Here is a 19,305-nt window from a genome sequence, read left to right as displayed (position 1 = left end):
AATATCTTCAAAACGAGAGCCAATAAAAACTTTTCATGGTCATATTCGTGTTCAGCACATCAAGATACTACAGAGTAGGACCTTTTTAGGTCAGTAACACTTTCATTGTTGCCCAGTGTAATAAAAAAAACTTTATACTCACATATTAGTGGTTAGGGGGTCCAGGCAAAGCCCTGGGATAACAGTGTATCTGTGAGCTGCCTGTTGCTATGGAAAATTGTGCCTCTTGCTATGGGAATCCAGGCTGCAAGCCTCAGTACTCTATTTAGTTTAGTATTATTTTTTTGTTTTGCTGGGGCCTGCAGCAGAGGTTGAGTCGGCAGAGAAGACATGAGGCCAAGTTCCCTATCCTCTCACGGCTCTCTTGGATCCTCTCCCTCACTTTCAGCCGCCTCTCCTCCCTGGCTCTGCCTGAAAATGGCCCCTCGGCGCCATTTTCAGGACTGGCAGCCAGCGGACCTTTGCCCTTACTATGTCAGAGGACCTACCGCTGCCATTGCTCCACCCCACTGACATAGTAAGGGCAAAAGGCCGTCGGAACCCGTTTCAGTGCTCGCAGCCGATGGACCAACGCCAATACATCGCTCCCGGACTGCTCCTGAAAGCCCGCTCCACCGACTGACATTTTTATCAGGTCTCGGGGGGTCTGGAGGGTGGTAATGAATTTATTGCGAACATCTTGGGGAGGGGTCACGAGGGGGGGGGGCAGGTTTCATTCAGCAACTCTGGGGGGGGGGGCAGGGGTGGGTTACTGGTTTTCACAGGGCTGGGGGAGGGGGGGCAGGAGAGTGTGGGGTGGTTAGTTTAAGAGAACTTTTCTCATAGGGTTGTTTTTTGGGAGAAGGGGGAGGTTCACACACAAATACATACACTAAACTTGCACGATGTTGGGAATGCACCAAAATAGCCCTCCCCAGACCACAAAACAAATTTGGAAGTGCAAATTTGGTTAGGTACTCCCCTATTTGGCTACATAACGCGCACAGACGCCCAGGGACAGACCACATGTAGCACCAACAACTTTAATTTCCCAAGTCTTGGGAGGGGGGGTTATTATTTGATTTAAAGGGTTGGGATTGGGGGGGGGGGGGGGAGTTCCCACAGAAATAGAAAGACAAAGGTTTTCTGATCTGAAGAGTAGGCGGGAGGAGGTGAGTGTCAGGGGAGGGAGAATGAGGGGAGAGGTGAGTGTCAGGGGAGAGAGTTGGAGTGGGGACAGGGGAGGAGGATGAGTGACTGAGGTAAATGAGCAAGCAGAAGGGGGAGGGAGGGTAAAGAACCTGACTCTGCCACTCCAACGCGTGGCTGGGTACCGCTAGTTAACATTATATAGAGAACAGAGTGACACCTCATCACCTGAACATTTCTCAAGGGAAGATCAATCCCTTGTTAACCCTTATTTGTACATCTCTCTAGGCAAGGAAGGACGTACAAGTCCATGAATACATTTGATATAAACCGCATCCGGGGTAACTCTAAGAATTGTTTTTGCTGATCCCAGGCTTGGGATGAGGGTGGGGAAAGCAGAGGACTAAAATAGTGAGAGGAAGGGAAAAAAAACACCCAGCAAACCTGCATCAATATTTATACTTTAAACAAAAGATTAATTGGGCCGACTGCAGCCCAGAGAGTTCAGAAGGGACTCTGCGGATGTTGATAGCCCAGTTACTTGCAGCTGGGAAGCTGTTAAGTGCGACCTGGCCAGCCGTTGCTATAGTGACCGCGGCCACTTCCGGTCCAAGGATGGCGGGTGGGCTTCCGGCACAGGGGGCGGGGGCGATGGGAAGATGGCGGCTGCAGTCGCGGCCGTTGACGGGGGAGCCGTCAAGGACTTTAACGATGTCAAGTGTCAATTTCGCACCCGTGAAGGATTCTATCGGTTACTGGCCGGGTCCGAGAACCGGCGGGCGTCCGCGGCGGTCCCGCCTGGTTCCGCCCCTCCTTCCAGTGCAGTAACGGGTAGCGGCGGAGGTTCAGGCCCAGGACTGGTCGGGGGCTCTGGACCGGGCTCTGGCGCGCTGCCTCCGGTTCGCCTGTCCTTGGTGCGCATGTTGCAGGCCGATGAGGAACTGCAGCGGGACGAACCCGACAGGGTCTGCTTCAACCTGGGGCGGGAGCTATACTTCTACTCCTGCCAAGGCACCCGCAGGGTGAGAGGAGATTATAACAAAATTATCTTATAATTGATTATTCTTGGCCAATATCAAGCTTAGCATTACATTATGTAAAACTTTTTTTTCTTTATTTTATTATGTTGTATTACTCTTAGAAAGAAAGCATGTTAATAGAGGATATGCAGTGATTTTGTTAAATTATATTGAAATAATTGTACTTAACGAAGACTTTTGAACCTAAGTGTTTATAAATTGTACATTTAGGTGCTTATTTTTCAGGCAATTAAGTGGGTTTTTTGAGTACTAAAAATAGGTATGTTTGTATTCATAAAATGCAATTAAAATGTTATTTTGTTCTAAGTTAATTAAATTTAATAAGACTAATCTTCACAATTTTATATGCCAGGGTAGATGTATGTGGCTGAGAAGTACACTCTGCTAGGTTCTGTATTAGGAATCACCACCCAGGGAAAAGATCTTGGTGTCATTGTGGGCAATATGTTGACATCCTCAGCTCAGTGTGCAGCAGTGGTAAAAAAAGCAAATAGGAATTATTTGGAGTGGAATGGAGAACAAAATTGAAAATACCATAGACCCATTCAGAGGTGGTATGATGTGATTAGAGTATTGTGTTTAGTTCTGGTCACTCCATCAAAAAAAACAATATAGTGGCACTAGGAAAGGTACAGAAAGAGCAACCAAAATGATATAGGAGATTAGGGACACTCCATGAAACTAATAGACTACAGATTTAAAACAAATTGGAGAAAATGTTTCTTCACTCAATACACAAGCAATATTGAATTTAAAAATGATTTGGACAAGTTCCTGGAAGAAAACTCCATTAGCAAGGTTACTTGGGGAAAAAAAACACTGTTTATCCCTGGGAGTGGACAATAAGAAATTAATCTACTCTTTGGAATCTGTGGAGTACTTCTTGGAGATTCAGATTGGCTACTGATGGAGGCAGTATGCTGGATTTGATGGACCCTTGGTCTTATCCAGCATAGTACTTCTTATGATGATAGGATGACAGGGAGGCTTGGTGAATATGTATGGCGGAGGAGAGGGAAAGAGTGTGATGGCTGGTGTATATGGCTGGGGGAGGGGGGTTCTTTCCCTGATGTACATCTTTATCTTTACTCTCCCTTCTTCCTCCTCTTTCCCCTTCCCACCTTCACATGCAATCTCGTCTTTGCATTCCCCCCTCCTCATTGCAATCCTTCCTTCCTATCTTCACTCGCAATTCTTCATGGGCCAGTGGGGCATGGGCTCCCCACTGTCCTGCTGCTCCTGTGGCACCTCTTCTTGGGGCTTGGGTTCCCTGCAGGTCCTGCTCTGATGATATCATCTGACTGCTGTTTTGTTTTGTTTTTTTGTCATTTCTTGACTCACAGTAGCCCAACAAATGACTTTATTAAAGCTCCACAAAGTTGGCCTATTTTCATTTTTTGGGTTTTTTTTTAGAACCAAAAATTCCCAATTTCCTCATCAAGGAGATTTTATTAGAGTTTTTCAGTTCTAAATGAAAATTAGAAGCCCTATAAATAACATAGATTTGAGTTGCAGCACAAGGTGAGTTAGTGCACATCCTGTTTGTGTTCAGAGCTTCACTCTTCCCTAGATAAATGCTTTATGCTTGGCTACTGGTCCAGAGGCTACCTATAAGGTTTTTCTCAATGTTTCCTAGAACACTGAAATGTTCAGGCTTTTTCCTCTGCTTCCTTGTAATTTAAATACGGTGCCAAATGCGGGATAAGTCCTGCTGGCCACCTACTTGTTGGGGCCCTCCTTTATCCAGTGTGAGTTTTTTCTTCAGAGCAGTTTTTGTCCAGACTGCCCCATGTGTGTGAGGAGAGCTGCATAGCAATATGTGGATGGGAAGGTATTGTAGATAGGAATGATATTCAGCTCTGTTCATCTTTTATCTTTTTTTCTTTCTTATGCCTTTGCTCCTTTCCTCATCCCTTTCCTGCTCTCATTATCTTCCTTCCCATCAGTGAGTTGCTTCCAATGAGTTGCTTCATTGAGTTAGAAAACACGTTACTTTTTAAGAGATTACTGTTGCGTGTTATGCTTTGCAAAACTATATTGCTAAATTGTGTTACTGTCATTTGGACCAGTTACACAACGGGCAGCTTAATATTTTTCCTTTTGTAAAGGTTGTTTTCTCTGTTTACAACATCTGAGATTACTGTGCCTCATGGTGGTAAAACATAAGGATGAGGGGAATACTGCAAGTTGTTAGTTTAAGTGTGGGAAACCTGTATGTTTGTTTTGTTAAGGATAATAGAGAATCAGTGAAGTTGACAAAAAAACCCAACCTAATTTAGATAAGGAGCAGAAGTGTACTCATGTTCAAGTTTCTGCAGTTAGGATATATGCTTAGCAGTGTAGTCGAGAATTAACTGGATGGACCAATTGATCTTTTTGTGCAGTCATCTGCTATGTTATAGTTTGGTGCTTCTATGTACTAGGGGGACTTGTAGTATGAGTTTAAAAAGAGTTGTAATATGCAAAAAGTATTAACAGCAGTTTAATTTTTTCCCATGGCATAGCACAAGGTTTGGGTGAGTTATGCTGTTTTTGGTAATGTAAATCCTTTGTTAAATTGTTTTAAAAGTGGTATATCAAAGTTAAACAAACATAATGTTACAACTGGAAATAAGGCTGGTGCTGAGCTGTCTCTGTACAATCCAGAAACACACCTCTCTTACCCTTTGCTTCCCATTGCCTGTCTCCTTTCCTGGCCAAGTGTAACTGTAGTCTGATAATTCTCCACGTTTTTGGTGGTTGCTTTAGCACCTCCTCTTTATTTGCAGCTGATGGGCATCTGTATTCTCCACTGATGACCATTCCATCCTGTTCCAGGCCCTAGATCTGAACAAACCAATCGATAAAAGGATTTATAAAGGCACGCAGCCTACCTGCCACAACTTTAACCAGTTCAACGCTTCTCCTGAGAGCATTTCGCTGCTGGTGGGCTTCTCTGCAGGCCAAGTGCAATACCTGGACCTCATTAAGAAGGAGACCAGCAAGTTGTTTAACGAGGAGGTAAGAGGCCTTTCTGGGAGGCTTCCATGTTGGTTTTCTGTTCAGGTATACTTCTCAGGCTTAGTAGTTAGAACATTCAGCTGGGGTGGCAAGAGCAAGGGAGAGATGACTGGAGATTGAGTAATGTTTGCAGTGATGCAGGGAGCAACGGGGTGAGCCAACAACTGTTATCATTGGGGCTGGAAAATCCCCAGGTGCTAAATTTCCCAGGCACTTAAAATATAGCCTCTGTACATTATGGTAGCTCAGGAAGTGTTGTTCGCAGCATTGGCCAGGTGTGAGAACTAGAGAGGCTAGATGAGTTGGGGAGGGCCAAGAGAGAGAAGAGGAAGTACCATAAGAACATAGACTATCACAGAGGATCAGAACTGTAATGCCCATCCAATCTGCCCAATTTCTTTCCTGATACAATGCTGTAGTATAGACCCCAGCTGATCTCTGGCTTTCCCCCTCCTGTTTTAGCAACTGAGTATCCTCTATGCTTATCTTAGACCTCCTTGAATTCTGTTACTGTTTTGGTCTCCACCACATCCACTGGGAAGCCATTCCATGCATCCACCACCCTTTCCCTGAAGAAATATTTTCTGATGATGCTCCTGCGTCTAACCCTTTGGAACATTATTTTCTCTTCATCCTGCAGATCATTCCAGACAAGTGGGGTTACTCTTGCACACCAGTATTTGAAAGCACAAAACTCCTTCCCTCTTTTTTACAATGCTCTTGGCTATATATTATGGGAAAGCAGGCAGTAGTTCTCTGCCTCCAATTGGTGGAGGTCAGACAGATAGCAGAGAAAGCTACTAAAAAAATCCCAAAATGCTAGGAGTAAAGGAAAGGTTTCTTTTTTTTCTTCAGGACCAAGAAGACATTAGCAGTCTGTTCTCTCCCCCCCCCCCCCCCCCCCCCCCCCAAAAAAAAAATCAATTTTCTACTTGGGTCTGATGTACAGCAGGTCTGCATAGAGCTGGATTTATAGGAGGGAAGAGACTTGCAGAGAGTGCGGCAGTGCAAGCATCGTGGAATTCCCCTCCCGGCTCCCTCCCATGGCTGAAGGAGGCTGGAAGCATTTACACAGTGGAGATAGAGCTTGATAGACTCATTTTGTCCCAAGTACGATAGTCCTGAGCCCCTCGAGAGACAGGTACAGTGAGGTGCGCAGGAGGTAGGAGATCGAGAAGCCAAATTGGACAGAGAAGCTGCGCTAGTATTGGAAGGAAAAAAGCCTATGCTGGCACAAAGGGAAATGGGGGGGGCGGCACGAGCAGAATGCTCAGATTGGGGAGACACCGCTGATGCCAGAGTAGGGCAGCAGCAACTCCTACAGCCCCCAGGAAGGCTGATTTAGGGGACAAATTGAGTTTTCTATGAAATTAATTTTACTGATGCATCAAGCTTATAGGGAAGGAGGAGGATCACAGGCCAGGATGAGAGAGCAGGAGAAAAGAGGCCTAGGTGTTGGTAGTGGGAGAGGTTTTTTTTTCTCTGACACACCTTCTCTCCCCAATCAGCTGTTATGGTAGATGTGCTGAAGAGGATGGAGGAGGCTTCTCAAGGGACTCAGAAGAAGAAGAGGAGAGGGAGGGCAGGGACACCATGGTCGGGCTGTTTAGGAAGGAGGAGTTAAGATCCATCATAGCAAAAGTAATGCAGGCCTTGACCATACACAAAGAGGTATGCAGGGAGACTCCATTTTAGTAGGGATTAAGAAGCCCACTAAGGCCTTCCCATTACACCCAGCCATCAGAGATGATCATGGTAGAATGGGAAGCACCAGACACAGCCCTTGGGGGTGGGCAGGTAATGGACAGATTATACCCCTTGCAGAAGACCGAAGAGGAACAGATATTCAAAATGCTTAGAGTGGATGCCCTGGTGGCAGCAGTAGCAAGAAAGACTACTATTGTCATAGAGGGAGGCACTGCCCTCAAGGATCTGCAAGATAGAAAGACTGAGCTCTGTTAAAGAAGTTCTTCGAGATTGCTAACCTCTCCTTACAGGCAGCAGTTTGCAGGGGGGTATGTAGCAGAGGTAGTGGTGAAGTGATTACAACAGCTGCCACTCTGTGCAGACCACCTCCAAGCCTAAATGTAAACTACAAGTGTGACAGAAAAGTTACCTAGTTCTTAATTTCTATTCTCAAGCCAGCAGGGATCCTCTGTTTTTGTCCCATACCCTTTTGAATTCTGTTACGGCAGAGGAAAAGAGGAATTTGATTCAGACAGCAACCAATGAGGGCCTGACATTTACGTTCTGGGGAACTGATAAGCATGGGGTAAATTGAATGGAGCAGAAGGCATGGGATTATTACTGTTAACCAATAAGCCTTGATGCTTTTGATGCAACTGCAACATCGCTCCCCGCTTTGATGGGTGGGGGTGGCGGGAAAGAGGAATTGGATTCAAGGACAACCAACACAAGCCCTGACTTTTACAGTCTGGGTTACTGATATGCAGACATAAGGGGAAAATTACAGGACTGCTTCTATGGCCAAGTCCATAAGAAAAGACGTCAAGCAGCACTGTCTAAATTTTCAAGAAGGCTTATCACCCAGTAAAAATGTTGCTAGCAGTACATTTTTAATGGGTTCTCATAAGACTTGGGGATAACTACATGGAGTGGCAGTTGCTACCCTTAAGAGAAACATGGGGGTAACCTGCATGGCACAACAGATACTACCATAAGAAGCTTGCTGGGCAAGGCTGACATCACGGTTTATATACCCGTGCACTGAAATCAGCCCGCTAGTATTCTCCATCTCCAGCAGATGATCGGTGTGTATCTCCCTACTGGGGATTGCTTAAAAACCTTCAGCTGAAAGGCAAGCGGGTGCAGGAAGCTGAGCGTGGCAGTGAAGGTCCTTGCCCTCTCCCCCCAGCAGCCAGAGACTGACCGTGTACTCATCCGGAGTGGGTTGAGCTCAGGTAAAGAGTAATTTAAAAAAAAAAAAAAAAAGAGGGGAGTTTTTCATAGGGATTCCTCTCTCCAGTCTCTGTGCTCGGCGTGCTGATCTGATGTCTGTTCCTGCCTCCGGGGGAGCTTAGGAGACTTGAGCAGCCTTTTGCTAGGCCCTGCTCTCCAGCTTTCCTTGTTCATCGTGTGGTGGTCCGTGGCGACATTTCACATGTTTTTCCTGCGCATAGGGCTTCTTCAGTTCCATGGTCTTTAGTGAATGCCGAATTGAAATATTTGTTTAATATTTCTGCCATTTCTTAGTCTCTCTCTACATATTCCTGCTCATCGCTTTCAATTTCACTATATCACTTTGGGCCTTCCTTCTTTCTCTGATATATCTGAAAATGGTTTTGTTACCTCACTTTACCTCTCTGGCCAACCTCTCCTCCACTGAACTTTGCTTTCCTGATTTTTTTTCTTCATCTTTCAGTTTCACCAGTTATGGCAGAAACATAGTGAGAAATTTCTTTAATCAAGTCCTCTTTAAAGTCCTATAAGTGAAATTGCTACCTCAGATGCCATCTTAGTGTCAGTCGGTTAGACCCTGTCATGTAGCAACCAAATTGAAGATTTTAGTGATATACCACATCAATAAAAAATAAATAAATAAAAAATTCAGCCCAGATAAGTACTGGATCTTGATCAAAAACATTTTAAGAAAAGGAGCTATGAGATGTAAACAGCAAAATCGTAGTTGACTTCCAGGAGCACCACAGTTCTGTGACTTCTTAGCAGGCAGCCATCACCGGCAGTTTTTTTCATTTGTTTATATTTATAGGCTGAATTTTATAAATACATAATCTGATCAGAGAAATTGAAGAGATTTGTCTGACATGATCTTCCTTTAGTAAAACCATGCTGCATTGGATCTTGCATCCCATTAGATTCAAGATCCTTTTCTTTGTTTTCCTTTATAAATTCTCCAGTAGTTTACTCAGGAGGAAGTGGTGAAAGAGAGAGTGTGAACCTGGAGGAGAAGGGGGGAAAGGAAGGAGATAAAAGAAAAAAAAAAAGGGAAACGGAAGGAGATAAAAGAAAAAAAATGGGAAACAAACTCTGACAAAACAAAAAATAACTGAGCAAAATAAAAAAAAAAAAACCTGGAAAAAAATTAAGAACAATTTCCATGGCTCTTGAGATTTTTTTGGCTGGCACCTAAGCTTTTCTAAATATTTTTGAGCCTTAGTAGTACTAAAGGGTTGATCTTCATAACTTGTTTTGTGGTAAAGAGAAGCAGGTATGTTTATCCAGCCACTTATGTAGCCAGAATTGTGTGGTTAAATTTAGCCATATAGTGCTGAATATTGCGCTAAGTGACTAAGATGGCAATGTGCAGAAAGCTTTTTTTGGTGTGCACACACCATGCTTTTGTGTGCTAAGCATTTTTCTTGTGTGTTTTTTTTAGGTGTATGTCCTAATATTTTTTTTTAACTCTCCATGCATTTGCATGCCATTAGCTTACTGTTTGAGAAATTAAATTTATTATTTTAGCTTATATGTTGGGGAAACGATCCAATTTCAGCACAGCTTATTATATTGGCCCCTAAATTAGAAAACCCTGCCTGGAAACACTTCCAACTGGCCCCTTTTCTGATCACCCGAATTTGTGAGATCACATTTTTAACAGATTACAGTTACCCAGTTTTAGCTGGGTAAACCTTTGGAATATCAACACCTAAGTATGTTACACACCCTAGATAGCATGCTGTACCTTGGGTAACTTAAAGACAGTGCTATTTAGCTTAGTCACAAAGGCATATTTTAGGGAGACCCAACAGCTTTTGCTTCTCAGTTGCCAGGTTTACACAATTTAGCATCTGAGAAGCACAAGCAGGACAAGTTTCTTAAATCAATAGCTGTCCTTTTTTTTTTTTGATTTTTTTTTTTGTCAATGATCTTTTGTTTACATTCCAAATCTGGTTATAGTCAGAACCAAAAAGCAGAAACACATACAATTTCAACACCATATGTAGTGAAATTTCTATATTTATGCAATAATTCTTTTTTTCTTTTTCTCTCTTTGGGTAGAATGCTTTTACATATGGAGGACAATTTTCAAAGCTGTTCACCTGGGTAAAAGGCATAGCTAAAAATCACCCTTAGCCCAGACAAAAGTGTGTGTAAGCTCAGTAGTACATGCAGTTTTAGATGGACTCTGAGACACTCCCAGAGACGTGCAGATATCAGGGGCTTGCATGGCATAATTACTACATTCTCTCTGAAGATTTGAGCTCAAGCCCTACTCTCATTCCTCAGCCTGTGACTTTCAGCAGGTCTTCTATACTCTTTGAATGAGTTTTGAAACTGTTTGACTTTAGAAATCTTATAACTGTTGTTATTTGTGGTGGTGTGCATACCGATGTCACACAAAATAAACCGCTTCATAAAAAAGCGAAAAAATGGTTCATGTAAAACAGTTAGTATAAGAAGTGATGCAGTTTCTTAAAAAAAAGTATTTTGGAATTTTTCTTTTGAAACTTTTGGGTCATTTCAATTTAAGTAGTGGTGAAAGATAGAAGACCAGGTGATACTCGAGAGAGGTTACCATCTGGCATGCTGATACCTTTTAATATTTCAATATCTAATTTTTTCAGATACTATTGTGTTCCAGTTATTCACTTTTGTCTCTTCTTATACTAACCAGATAAAATAATCCATATTTGTATTTTCCTTTCTTACATATACTTGCACATATATTTTTTAATCCAGAGGCTGATTGACAAGACAAAGGTAACATATCTGAGGTGGATCCCAGAGTCAGAAAGTCTCTTCTTGGCTTCGCACGCCAGTGGTCATCTCTACCTGTACAATGTGGATCATCCCTGCGGCTCCACTGCCCCGCAGTATACGCTCCTGAAACAGGGCGAGGGCTTTGCTGTCTATGCGTGCAAAAGCAAGGGCATCCGCAACCCATTGGTGAAGTGGGCAGTGGGCGAGGGGGCCCTGAACGAGTTCTCCTTCTCTCCTGATGGCAGGCACCTGGCCTGTGTGGGCCAGGATGGCTGCCTGCGGGTCTTCCATTTTGATTCCATGGAGCTGCAGGGAATGATGAAAAGCTACTTTGGAGGTCTGCTTTGTGTGTGCTGGAGCCCAGATGGCCGCTACATTGTAACAGGTGGCGAGGATGATCTGGTGACTGTTTGGTGCTTTGCTGAAGGCCGTGTCATTGCCCGGGGCCATGGGCACAAGTCCTGGGTTAATGCTGTGGCCTTTGACCCCTACACTAGCAATGTGGAGGAGGAGGACCCCGTGGAGTTGAGTGGCAGCGATGAGGATGTAAATGAGACGACACACTTTGGCCGGGTACGGACTAGCAGCACCTTATCGAGACTTTCCAAGCACAGCGCCAAAAGCAGCCCATCAGTGACATACCGATTTGGATCGGCGGGTCAGGATACGCAATTCTGCCTATGGGACCTCACGGAGGACATTCTATATCCCCACCAGCCCCTTTCCCGGGCACGGACACTCACAAACACGTTCAGTGCCAGTATACCACCCTCAGTAAGTAGTGGCAGCAACTTGGCCACTGAGGCGGCCATAGGCCAAGTCATCCCCCGCTCCTTGTCCCGCTCCAACAGCTTGCCCCATCCAGCAGTCACTGGCGTCAACAAAAGCCATGTAACCGATGGTGCTCCCCCTTTCAGCATTGGCAAGTTTGCTACACTAACCCTGCAGGAACGGAAGGACAAGAGCACGGATAAAGAGCATAAGCGCTACCACAGTCTGGGTAACATCAGCAAGAGCAATGATAAGATCAATGTACTGCCCAAGAGCAAACTGGACTCGGCCAAGATTCTGGGCACAGGCTTGTGCCCCCGCATCAATGAAGTGCCCCTCCTGGAACCCCTGGTCTGTAAGAAGATCGCCCATGAGCGCTTGACCGTCCTCCTCTTCTTAGAAGACTGTATCATTACCGCTTGCCAGGAGGGGTTTATATGCACGTGGGCAAGACCTGGGAAAGCAGTAAGTACCCTCTTTCTTCTTTGCCTTTTTATTGTTTTGGAGATTTAGTGCTGAGGAAGCCAATAGAACTGGAAAGAGAACTCTTGTTTTTTGTTTAAAATTTTATTGACCCAAGAAAACATTACATAAGTATATTATATACCATAAAAATACAACTGGACTCGGGCACACCACCCAGATTTTTCAATTTCCCCTCCCCATCCCTCCTACATCAGTGTTCATTAAAGGTGCTGGCTGGAATGTCTGCACCATAAAAAAAAAAATATGGTTCTTACACTGATACATAAAAGGGACACCCTGTTTCTTTGCACTGCTGTGAGATAGCTTAAGTAGTGTACCGCCCAACTCCTGCGCAATAGTCAAATGAGGTGGATTAACAGCTTTCCAAAAGACTGCCACCTCACATTTGCAACATTCGTTAGTGGGGGTTTTTTTGGCTTTAAATGACCAGGTCTTTGGAAATATGGATAGCAAATAGATTTCAGAGTCCCAGGGTATCCTTATGTGAAAATTTCCTCAATCATGGCTGAGATCATCTTCCAGAATCTCTCAATCTCCTTGCAGGTCCATCAAGCATGATAAAACGTACCAGTTTCCCTGCACTGTCTCCAGCGTGAGTCAGCATTAAAATACATTTTTATCGCATATAAAGAGTGATATACCACCTATATAGTAACTTATAATTGATTTCTACAATAGTTGTGGACAGTGAACTCTTAGCTATAGACAAGCAGTTATCCCATGGACCTAAATCAATAATTTCCCCAATATCTTGTTCCAATTATGTACATGCTTAAGCTTATCCTTTTGTGAAGGATAATGCTTTACATATATTTTAGACAGCAAACCTTTTGTTGCAGACTTCTTAAAACAACCTCAAAAGGAGAAAAATCACAACCTAAGTGTTTGCATTGGAAGGGCTCTAGATAGACATTGTTGGAGTTGGACATGTACATTGGAAAGAGAATTCCTAATCTTATTCTCAGAACAGATACGTCCCATGCAACAACAATGCAAGCATCTCTCTTTTGCTCTCACATACAAACGCATGTGCACATAGAAATATCTAGGTTGTCTAGTCACCCAGGTGACCTAATTTTCATGCCTGAAATCTGCTAGGCCATGTTCAGCTTAGGGCCCTGAGGAGCATAACATGTGACCCAGTGGCTATCTTAGGAGCAGCAAATGCAAGCCCCAGGTCTAGTGTGGCAACGTCTGTGAGAAGCCAATGTGGGGCTTAGTCCCAGAGCAGTGATTCCAGTAAGCAGCAGATGCGAGCAATAAACCTGGAATGGTGATTGCAGGAAGGAGTAGATGGTGCAGGCCAAAGAGAGCTCCACCAGGTCACTAGAAATAGAGATGGAAGGAAGCTTCAGTGGAGAAAGCCTGGAGGACAGGGGAGGGAGATTATAGAGAGTGAAAGATAGATGAAGAAGATAAAGATAGAGGAGTAGGTGAGAGAAGTGAACTAAGGGAAATTCTTTAAAAAAAACTTTAAAAACCCTCCCTATCCCCTCAAAAATAGAGCAAATATTCTAAGAGAATCCCCTATAAACTAATAGAAAAAAAAGAAGCAAAGGGAAAGAGCCCCTCCAAAATTTGTAAATTTCAATGGAAATTTAGGCTAGCACATATCTTTTCTAAATGTTTGTTCACCTCTGAATATGCACATGTATCTGCCACAGGACAGGTACAATATGAGCAGCAGCAATACAAGCTTCCCATGCTTCCCCCCCCCCCCCCCCCAATACACACCATGTTCCACTACAGAAACAGGGACCCTCAACTTACATGCATTTTCCCATCATAGAATAGCTACAGCAGAGGCTGTAGAGGTGCAGCTAAATGTACACACTGTCCCACCACAGGATGCAAGCAGCAATACCTGCTTGCATCCTGGTCTTCCACTTCCACTCCATGGAGCTGCAGGAAACGATGAAAATCTACTTTGGGGGTCTGCTTTGTGTGTGCTGGAGCCCAGATGGTCACTACATTGTCACAGGTGGTGAGGATGATCCAGTGATTGCCTTTCGTGACTAGTCAAAGTGGATCCTATTTAGCTACCATAGGTCTTTCCCTATTCCCAGAGGGCTTATAAGTTTGTATCTGACGCAATGGAGGGTGTAGCAACTTGCCCAAGTTTTGGAACAGTGGTCAACAGGATTTGAGCCCTGGATTTCCTGGTTCGTAGCTTGCTGCTCTAACCACTAGACTATTCCTGCAGGTGCAACAGCAGTGCAAGCTTCCCATACATACATGCACACTGAAACATAGGAACATGACAGCAGAAAAAGACTTTATAGCCTATCTAGTGTGCCTAGTATCCACACAACTGCTCAGCTCTACAATCCCTACCACTTTCTCAGAGATCCCCTGTGCTTGCCCCAAACTTCCTTGACTTCAAGTACTGTTCTTGTCTCCACCACCTCCGAGGTTCTTCCATTCATCCACCTCCCTTCCTATAAATACTTCCTTAGATCCAGAGCACCATTGAAAGAGGACCCATCTGTGCATTGATACTTTAGAGGTATTTAATGTCTGTTTCAAGATGTTTTATGATGTTAGTTGTTTAGGTTCATTTTTTAGGTTTTTTTTAGTTAATTTATTTAAAATTCTGTTAAGATACTGATGTTGCTAATCAGGTATTTTAGGCCTTGTTATGTGTAGTAGATTTGATATGATTTATTCTTGTTGTGAACCGTTATGATGGTCCCATAGTGATGGTATATAAAACTAAATAAATATCTGCCCTATCTTGCCTTTCCTCTACAGTAAATGTTTGTCCCTCATATGCTTTATAATGAAGATCGCTATCTATTTTAGTAGCCATCTTTGGATCAACTCCATCCTGTTTTATATCTTTTTGACAGTTTCCAGAACTGTCCACTGTCTGGTGCTTCCAATTGAAGTCTCACCAGAGTCTTATATAGGGGTAGAATCACCTCTGTTTTTCTGCTAACCATTTCTCTCCCTATGCATCCAAGCATCTTTCTGGCTTTTGCTGTTGCCTTATCCACTTGTTTGGCCACTTTGAAATTATCAGATATGATCCTGCTCTTATTTTGAGCACAGAAGAATTTCACCCCTAGACTGTACCACTTGCTTGGGTTTTTGCAGTCCAAATGCATGACTCTGCATTTTTTAGCATTAATTCTTAGCTACCGACTCTTACATTAGATCTTTGCTGTCCCCACAGAACAGGTACAGCATGAGCACTAGTAGATCAGAGTGCCACCCCCATACACACATTCTGTCACTATACAGTAAGTGCAGTACAGGTTTCTAATCCTCTGCCTTCCTAACACACACACACACTGCCCCATCATAGAACAGGTATAGCAGAGACTGCAACAGTGTAAGCTTCCCCACACACACACATTGCCCCGCCACAGAACAGGTAGCAGTACAAGCTCCCATTTACTCCCCATGCACATATTGCCGCACGACAGGAAGCAGCAATGCTAATTCTTTACAAATATACATAGTATTTCACCATAGAATAGGTACAAACAGGCAGCACCAGTGCAAGACTTGTCTGTTTGTACCTATTCTGTGGTAAAACACCCATGCATTGCTTCACCCCAAGCAAGTACCATATAAGGAGCAAACAGTGCACATTTCCTGCACACATTACCCGATCACAGAACAGGTGCTGTAGGTGCAAGCTTTTTGAACACAGATGTACCCACCAGAATTACAGATCTACATGCTGAGAACTTAGCAAGAGTAGTGCTTGTGTAGATCAGTGTTTCCCAACTTCTGTGCCGTGGGTGACCACCTGATGTGCCATGAAAAGTTGAGCCACCAGCAGTCTTCGTTGTTTCTTTCTTTCCTTCCTGCCTGTAGAGGGGATCAGAGAACAGCACCTATCTGCTTCTGCTGCTGCTTCCCTCTCTGTTAGCTCTCTGTTGCCAGACATGCTGGCCTGGTGCTGTTATTGCAGAGGCAAGCCAACAGAGGAGGAAGAAACAGCAGGTAAGTACTGCTCACACTTCTGCCAGCTCTGAGGAGGGAAGGGACAGGAAAAAGCACCAGCTGACTGTGCTGGGGAGGGGGCGGTGAGGACGAAAGTGGGAAAGAGAAAGTGATGACAAGGGCAAGAGGGGCTGGGTAAAGGGACAAGGAAGGTGATATACCAGGGGTGTGAGGGGAAGATTAAGATGATGGTGCCAGAGAGGACAGGGAAGTGAAAGTGGTGATTCCAGGGGATGGAGGGAGAGAAAAGGGAAAAAGTTGATGATGCCAGAGAAGAGGAAGAGAAGGTGCTGCTGATGCCAGAAGGGTAGAAAGAGGGGGAAGGTAATGATACCAGGGGGGGTGGAGGGTGAAGGTAGTGATGATGCCAGGGGGAGGAAACCTAGTGATGGCAGAAGAGAAGAGGGAAGGTGGTGCTGGTGCCAGGGGGTGAAGGGGGAGTGAAAAGAAAAGGGAAGAAGGTGATGCCAGGGGAGGGAAGAGAAAGTGGTGCTGATTCCAGAAGGGTAGAAAGACAGGGAAGAGAAAGTCATGCCAGGGGGTTGGAGGGTGAAGGTGGTGATACCAGGGGATGGAGGCAGAGGAAAGTTGGTAATGCCAGGGGAAAGGGAAGATTAAGGTAATGATTGTGCCAGAGGGGGTGGAAGGAGAAGGAAGATAAAGTGGTTATGCCAGGGGCTGGAGGGAGATGGTGGTGATGATGCCAGTGTGTGAAGGGAGAGAGTTTGGGCAGCGGGAAGGAAAGAAGATGATATCAGGAGAGAGGGAAGAAAAGGTGGTGGTGATGTCAGAAGTTTGAAGGGAGTATTACCATATGGTGGAAGGAGAGGGAAAGAAAGGTCTTAATGATACCAGAGGGTGTGGAGGGAAAGGGAAATGATAATTGCATCATAAAATAGAAAGGTAAATAGTATAAAACAAACTATTAAAATTTAAGACCAGAACTAAAAACATATAACATATTACATAACAACCCTGCATAAATACATAAAATCTATACTAAAACATGGCACGCAATATAACACAATCCTGTGTAATTACAAGTACTGCTCACTAGTCCTGTGGTGCCTCTGACACTGGTCTTTAACAAATATATGGAGCACCAATCGTGTCGAAGAGTTGTTGAAAGAAGAATGCATTGACCATTTTTCTGAATTTTAGAAGAATTGATTCAGACTTAATAGCACCTGGTAAAGTATTCCAAGTGGCTGGTGAAATGCAGAAGAGATGGTCGTGGGATTCATCAAGTCTTAATCTGCTTGAAGGAAGGAACGCATAATAATCCTTAAGATTCTGATCTCAGGCTCCTTGAGGGTTGGTAGATTTCAAGTGCAGTCAGTCCATTCATGCCTTTAAAGACCAGAAGCAACATTTTGAAATTTATGCGCCAAACTATTGGTAACCAGTGGAGTTTAATCAGGATTGGCGTGATGTGGCCGAATTGAAGTCCCAGCAATTTTGCGTGTTGCTGCATTCTGCACCAGCTGTAAAGTAGCCTGGAGTAGCCCTATATATATAGAGTGTTATAGTAATCAAAAGATGAGATCACCAGGGTATGCATGATAGTTTTCAAATCAGCTTCATCTATTCTTTTATGCAATGAAATGGCAATGATCCCAGCACAGGGGAGATGGGGGATACATGATGCCATTTTTACAGTTGATACAAGCCTCAAGAGCTTATCTAGAGCGACCTTTTTACCTGTTTAACTTAGATGTGATGACTGAGAGGAGATTACATTACACATGAGAGATATCAGTGGATCTTGCATGTGATGATTTTACCACCAGATGAAGGATCTGTTTGGTGTCAAAAGCTCATGTAATTATTACTTTGGCTCACAAAAGTTGTCGTAGCCGCCTGCCATCTTAACATTTTTCATCTTCTTTTAGAATGCATCTGTACCGAACGGCAACTCACCCAGTGGCACCGTGGTCTGAGTCCAGCTGCTTAGCCTTCAACTGCCCCACCTGCTGGCCAGTGCCAAGCACAGATGGCTTTAGGACACCACAATGGCAACTGCTGACAGCTGGGTCACAGCTAGCCCAACTAACTAACTTAATATTTTAATGTCTAATTTATACTGTATTTAAAAAATTCTTCTATTGCGATGCGTACAAAGTCTATAATTGTATGGAAAAATAATAAAGGGGGGATTAATATATATATCTATAAATATAGATAGATATATATAAATGTATATACTAGCAAAAACTGCCCGGGATTGCTCGGTTTGACTGGTCTGTAACAGCTATAAACTTTAAAATCGAACAAAACTTAAAATGATAAATATTTTATTTTAAGTAATTAACAGCAAGCATATAGAAACTTAAGGAACCTTTCCATTATCTATAATGACAATGTTAGACAGCTGCTGTTGCTCAACTCTTGAAAGCGCTAAATAACGATTGTTATAGAAGATTAAAAAGCACCGGTTCCAATACAGAGTCTTGGGGCACTGCATTATTTACTGACCTCCAGTGAGAGAACTGACTAGTCTTACTTTTTGTTTCCTGTCTTTTAACCAGTTCACAATCCTCAACAGTGGTATAGCCATGGGTGGGCCTTGACCTCCCTATGTAAGACTCAAGTTCACACATTCAGGGTTGCCTGACCCCCCAAAAGAGGAGGCCTGCAGGATGGCTGCCATAGTTCCCATCCCACAGCGGCCAAAGAAGAAGGGCCGCTGTGGGATGTGTGTTTGTGTAAGTGGGAGCCTCAGAGTGGCAGCCTGTGCGTGTGTGTGTGGGAGCCTGATAGCACTTCACAGACAGAGCATATTCGTGAAAAGTACCTGGCATTGCTCAGGTTGTGTGGTTCACAACTTATGTAAATTTTCAAAAGCAAAAGTAAAGATAAATATTCCTTTAGTGTATTAAATTAAGCTTGTGTGTGTACAGGGTGCCTGAGAGACAGGACTCTACAAGACTATATATTGTCTTTGCACAGTGCCTCTTTCATTGTTCATTGCACTACCTGGTGGTGACGTACAGAAGCCTTTAATATATATAGATGCGTGACATTGTGCTGTAAGTAGGGGCAAGCACAAATTAATGGGCAGCAATTTCCCCCTTTTAATGCACTTATCTTATTTAAGCAGAAGTGAGAGGAGGAGGATTCTTGGGATTGATCTGGTCTGCAATTTCAGATGTTGATTACCATAGGACAGAAGTTAGATATTAGGGGCCCTTATGCCATCAGTCGTCATCTTGCCAGTACAGGTATGTTTTACCAGTTCTGAGAT

General features: G+C 43.8%; 1 protein-coding gene across 2 annotated transcripts; it reads left to right on the top strand.

The window, feature by feature from the left end:
- The first annotated feature begins 1,736 nt into the window (after positions 1-1,736).
- Positions 1,737-18,506, top strand: DMWD (DM1 locus, WD repeat containing). 2 transcript variants are annotated; one of them, XM_029571134.1, is made up of 4 exons: positions 1,739-2,150; positions 4,986-5,168; positions 10,830-12,086; positions 17,954-18,506. In XM_029571134.1, exons 1-4 carry the CDS (start codon positions 1,788-1,790, stop codon positions 17,999-18,001), a joined length of 1,851 nt encoding a protein of 616 aa, XP_029426994.1. In that variant the 5' UTR covers positions 1,739-1,787; the 3' UTR covers positions 18,002-18,506. The 2 variants fall into 2 exon arrangements, with proteins under 2 accessions (XP_029426995.1, XP_029426994.1); XM_029571135.1 differs by lacking the exon at positions 4,986-5,168 and having other exon boundaries at positions 1,737-2,150.
- The last annotated feature ends 799 nt before the right edge of the window (positions 18,507-19,305 follow it).

This window comes from Rhinatrema bivittatum, chromosome 11 (genome assembly GCF_901001135.1).
Source record: "Rhinatrema bivittatum chromosome 11, aRhiBiv1.1, whole genome shotgun sequence".
Lineage (NCBI taxonomy): Eukaryota > Metazoa > Chordata > Amphibia > Gymnophiona > Rhinatrematidae > Rhinatrema > Rhinatrema bivittatum.
This window is presented reverse-complemented; position numbering and strand designations above follow the sequence as displayed.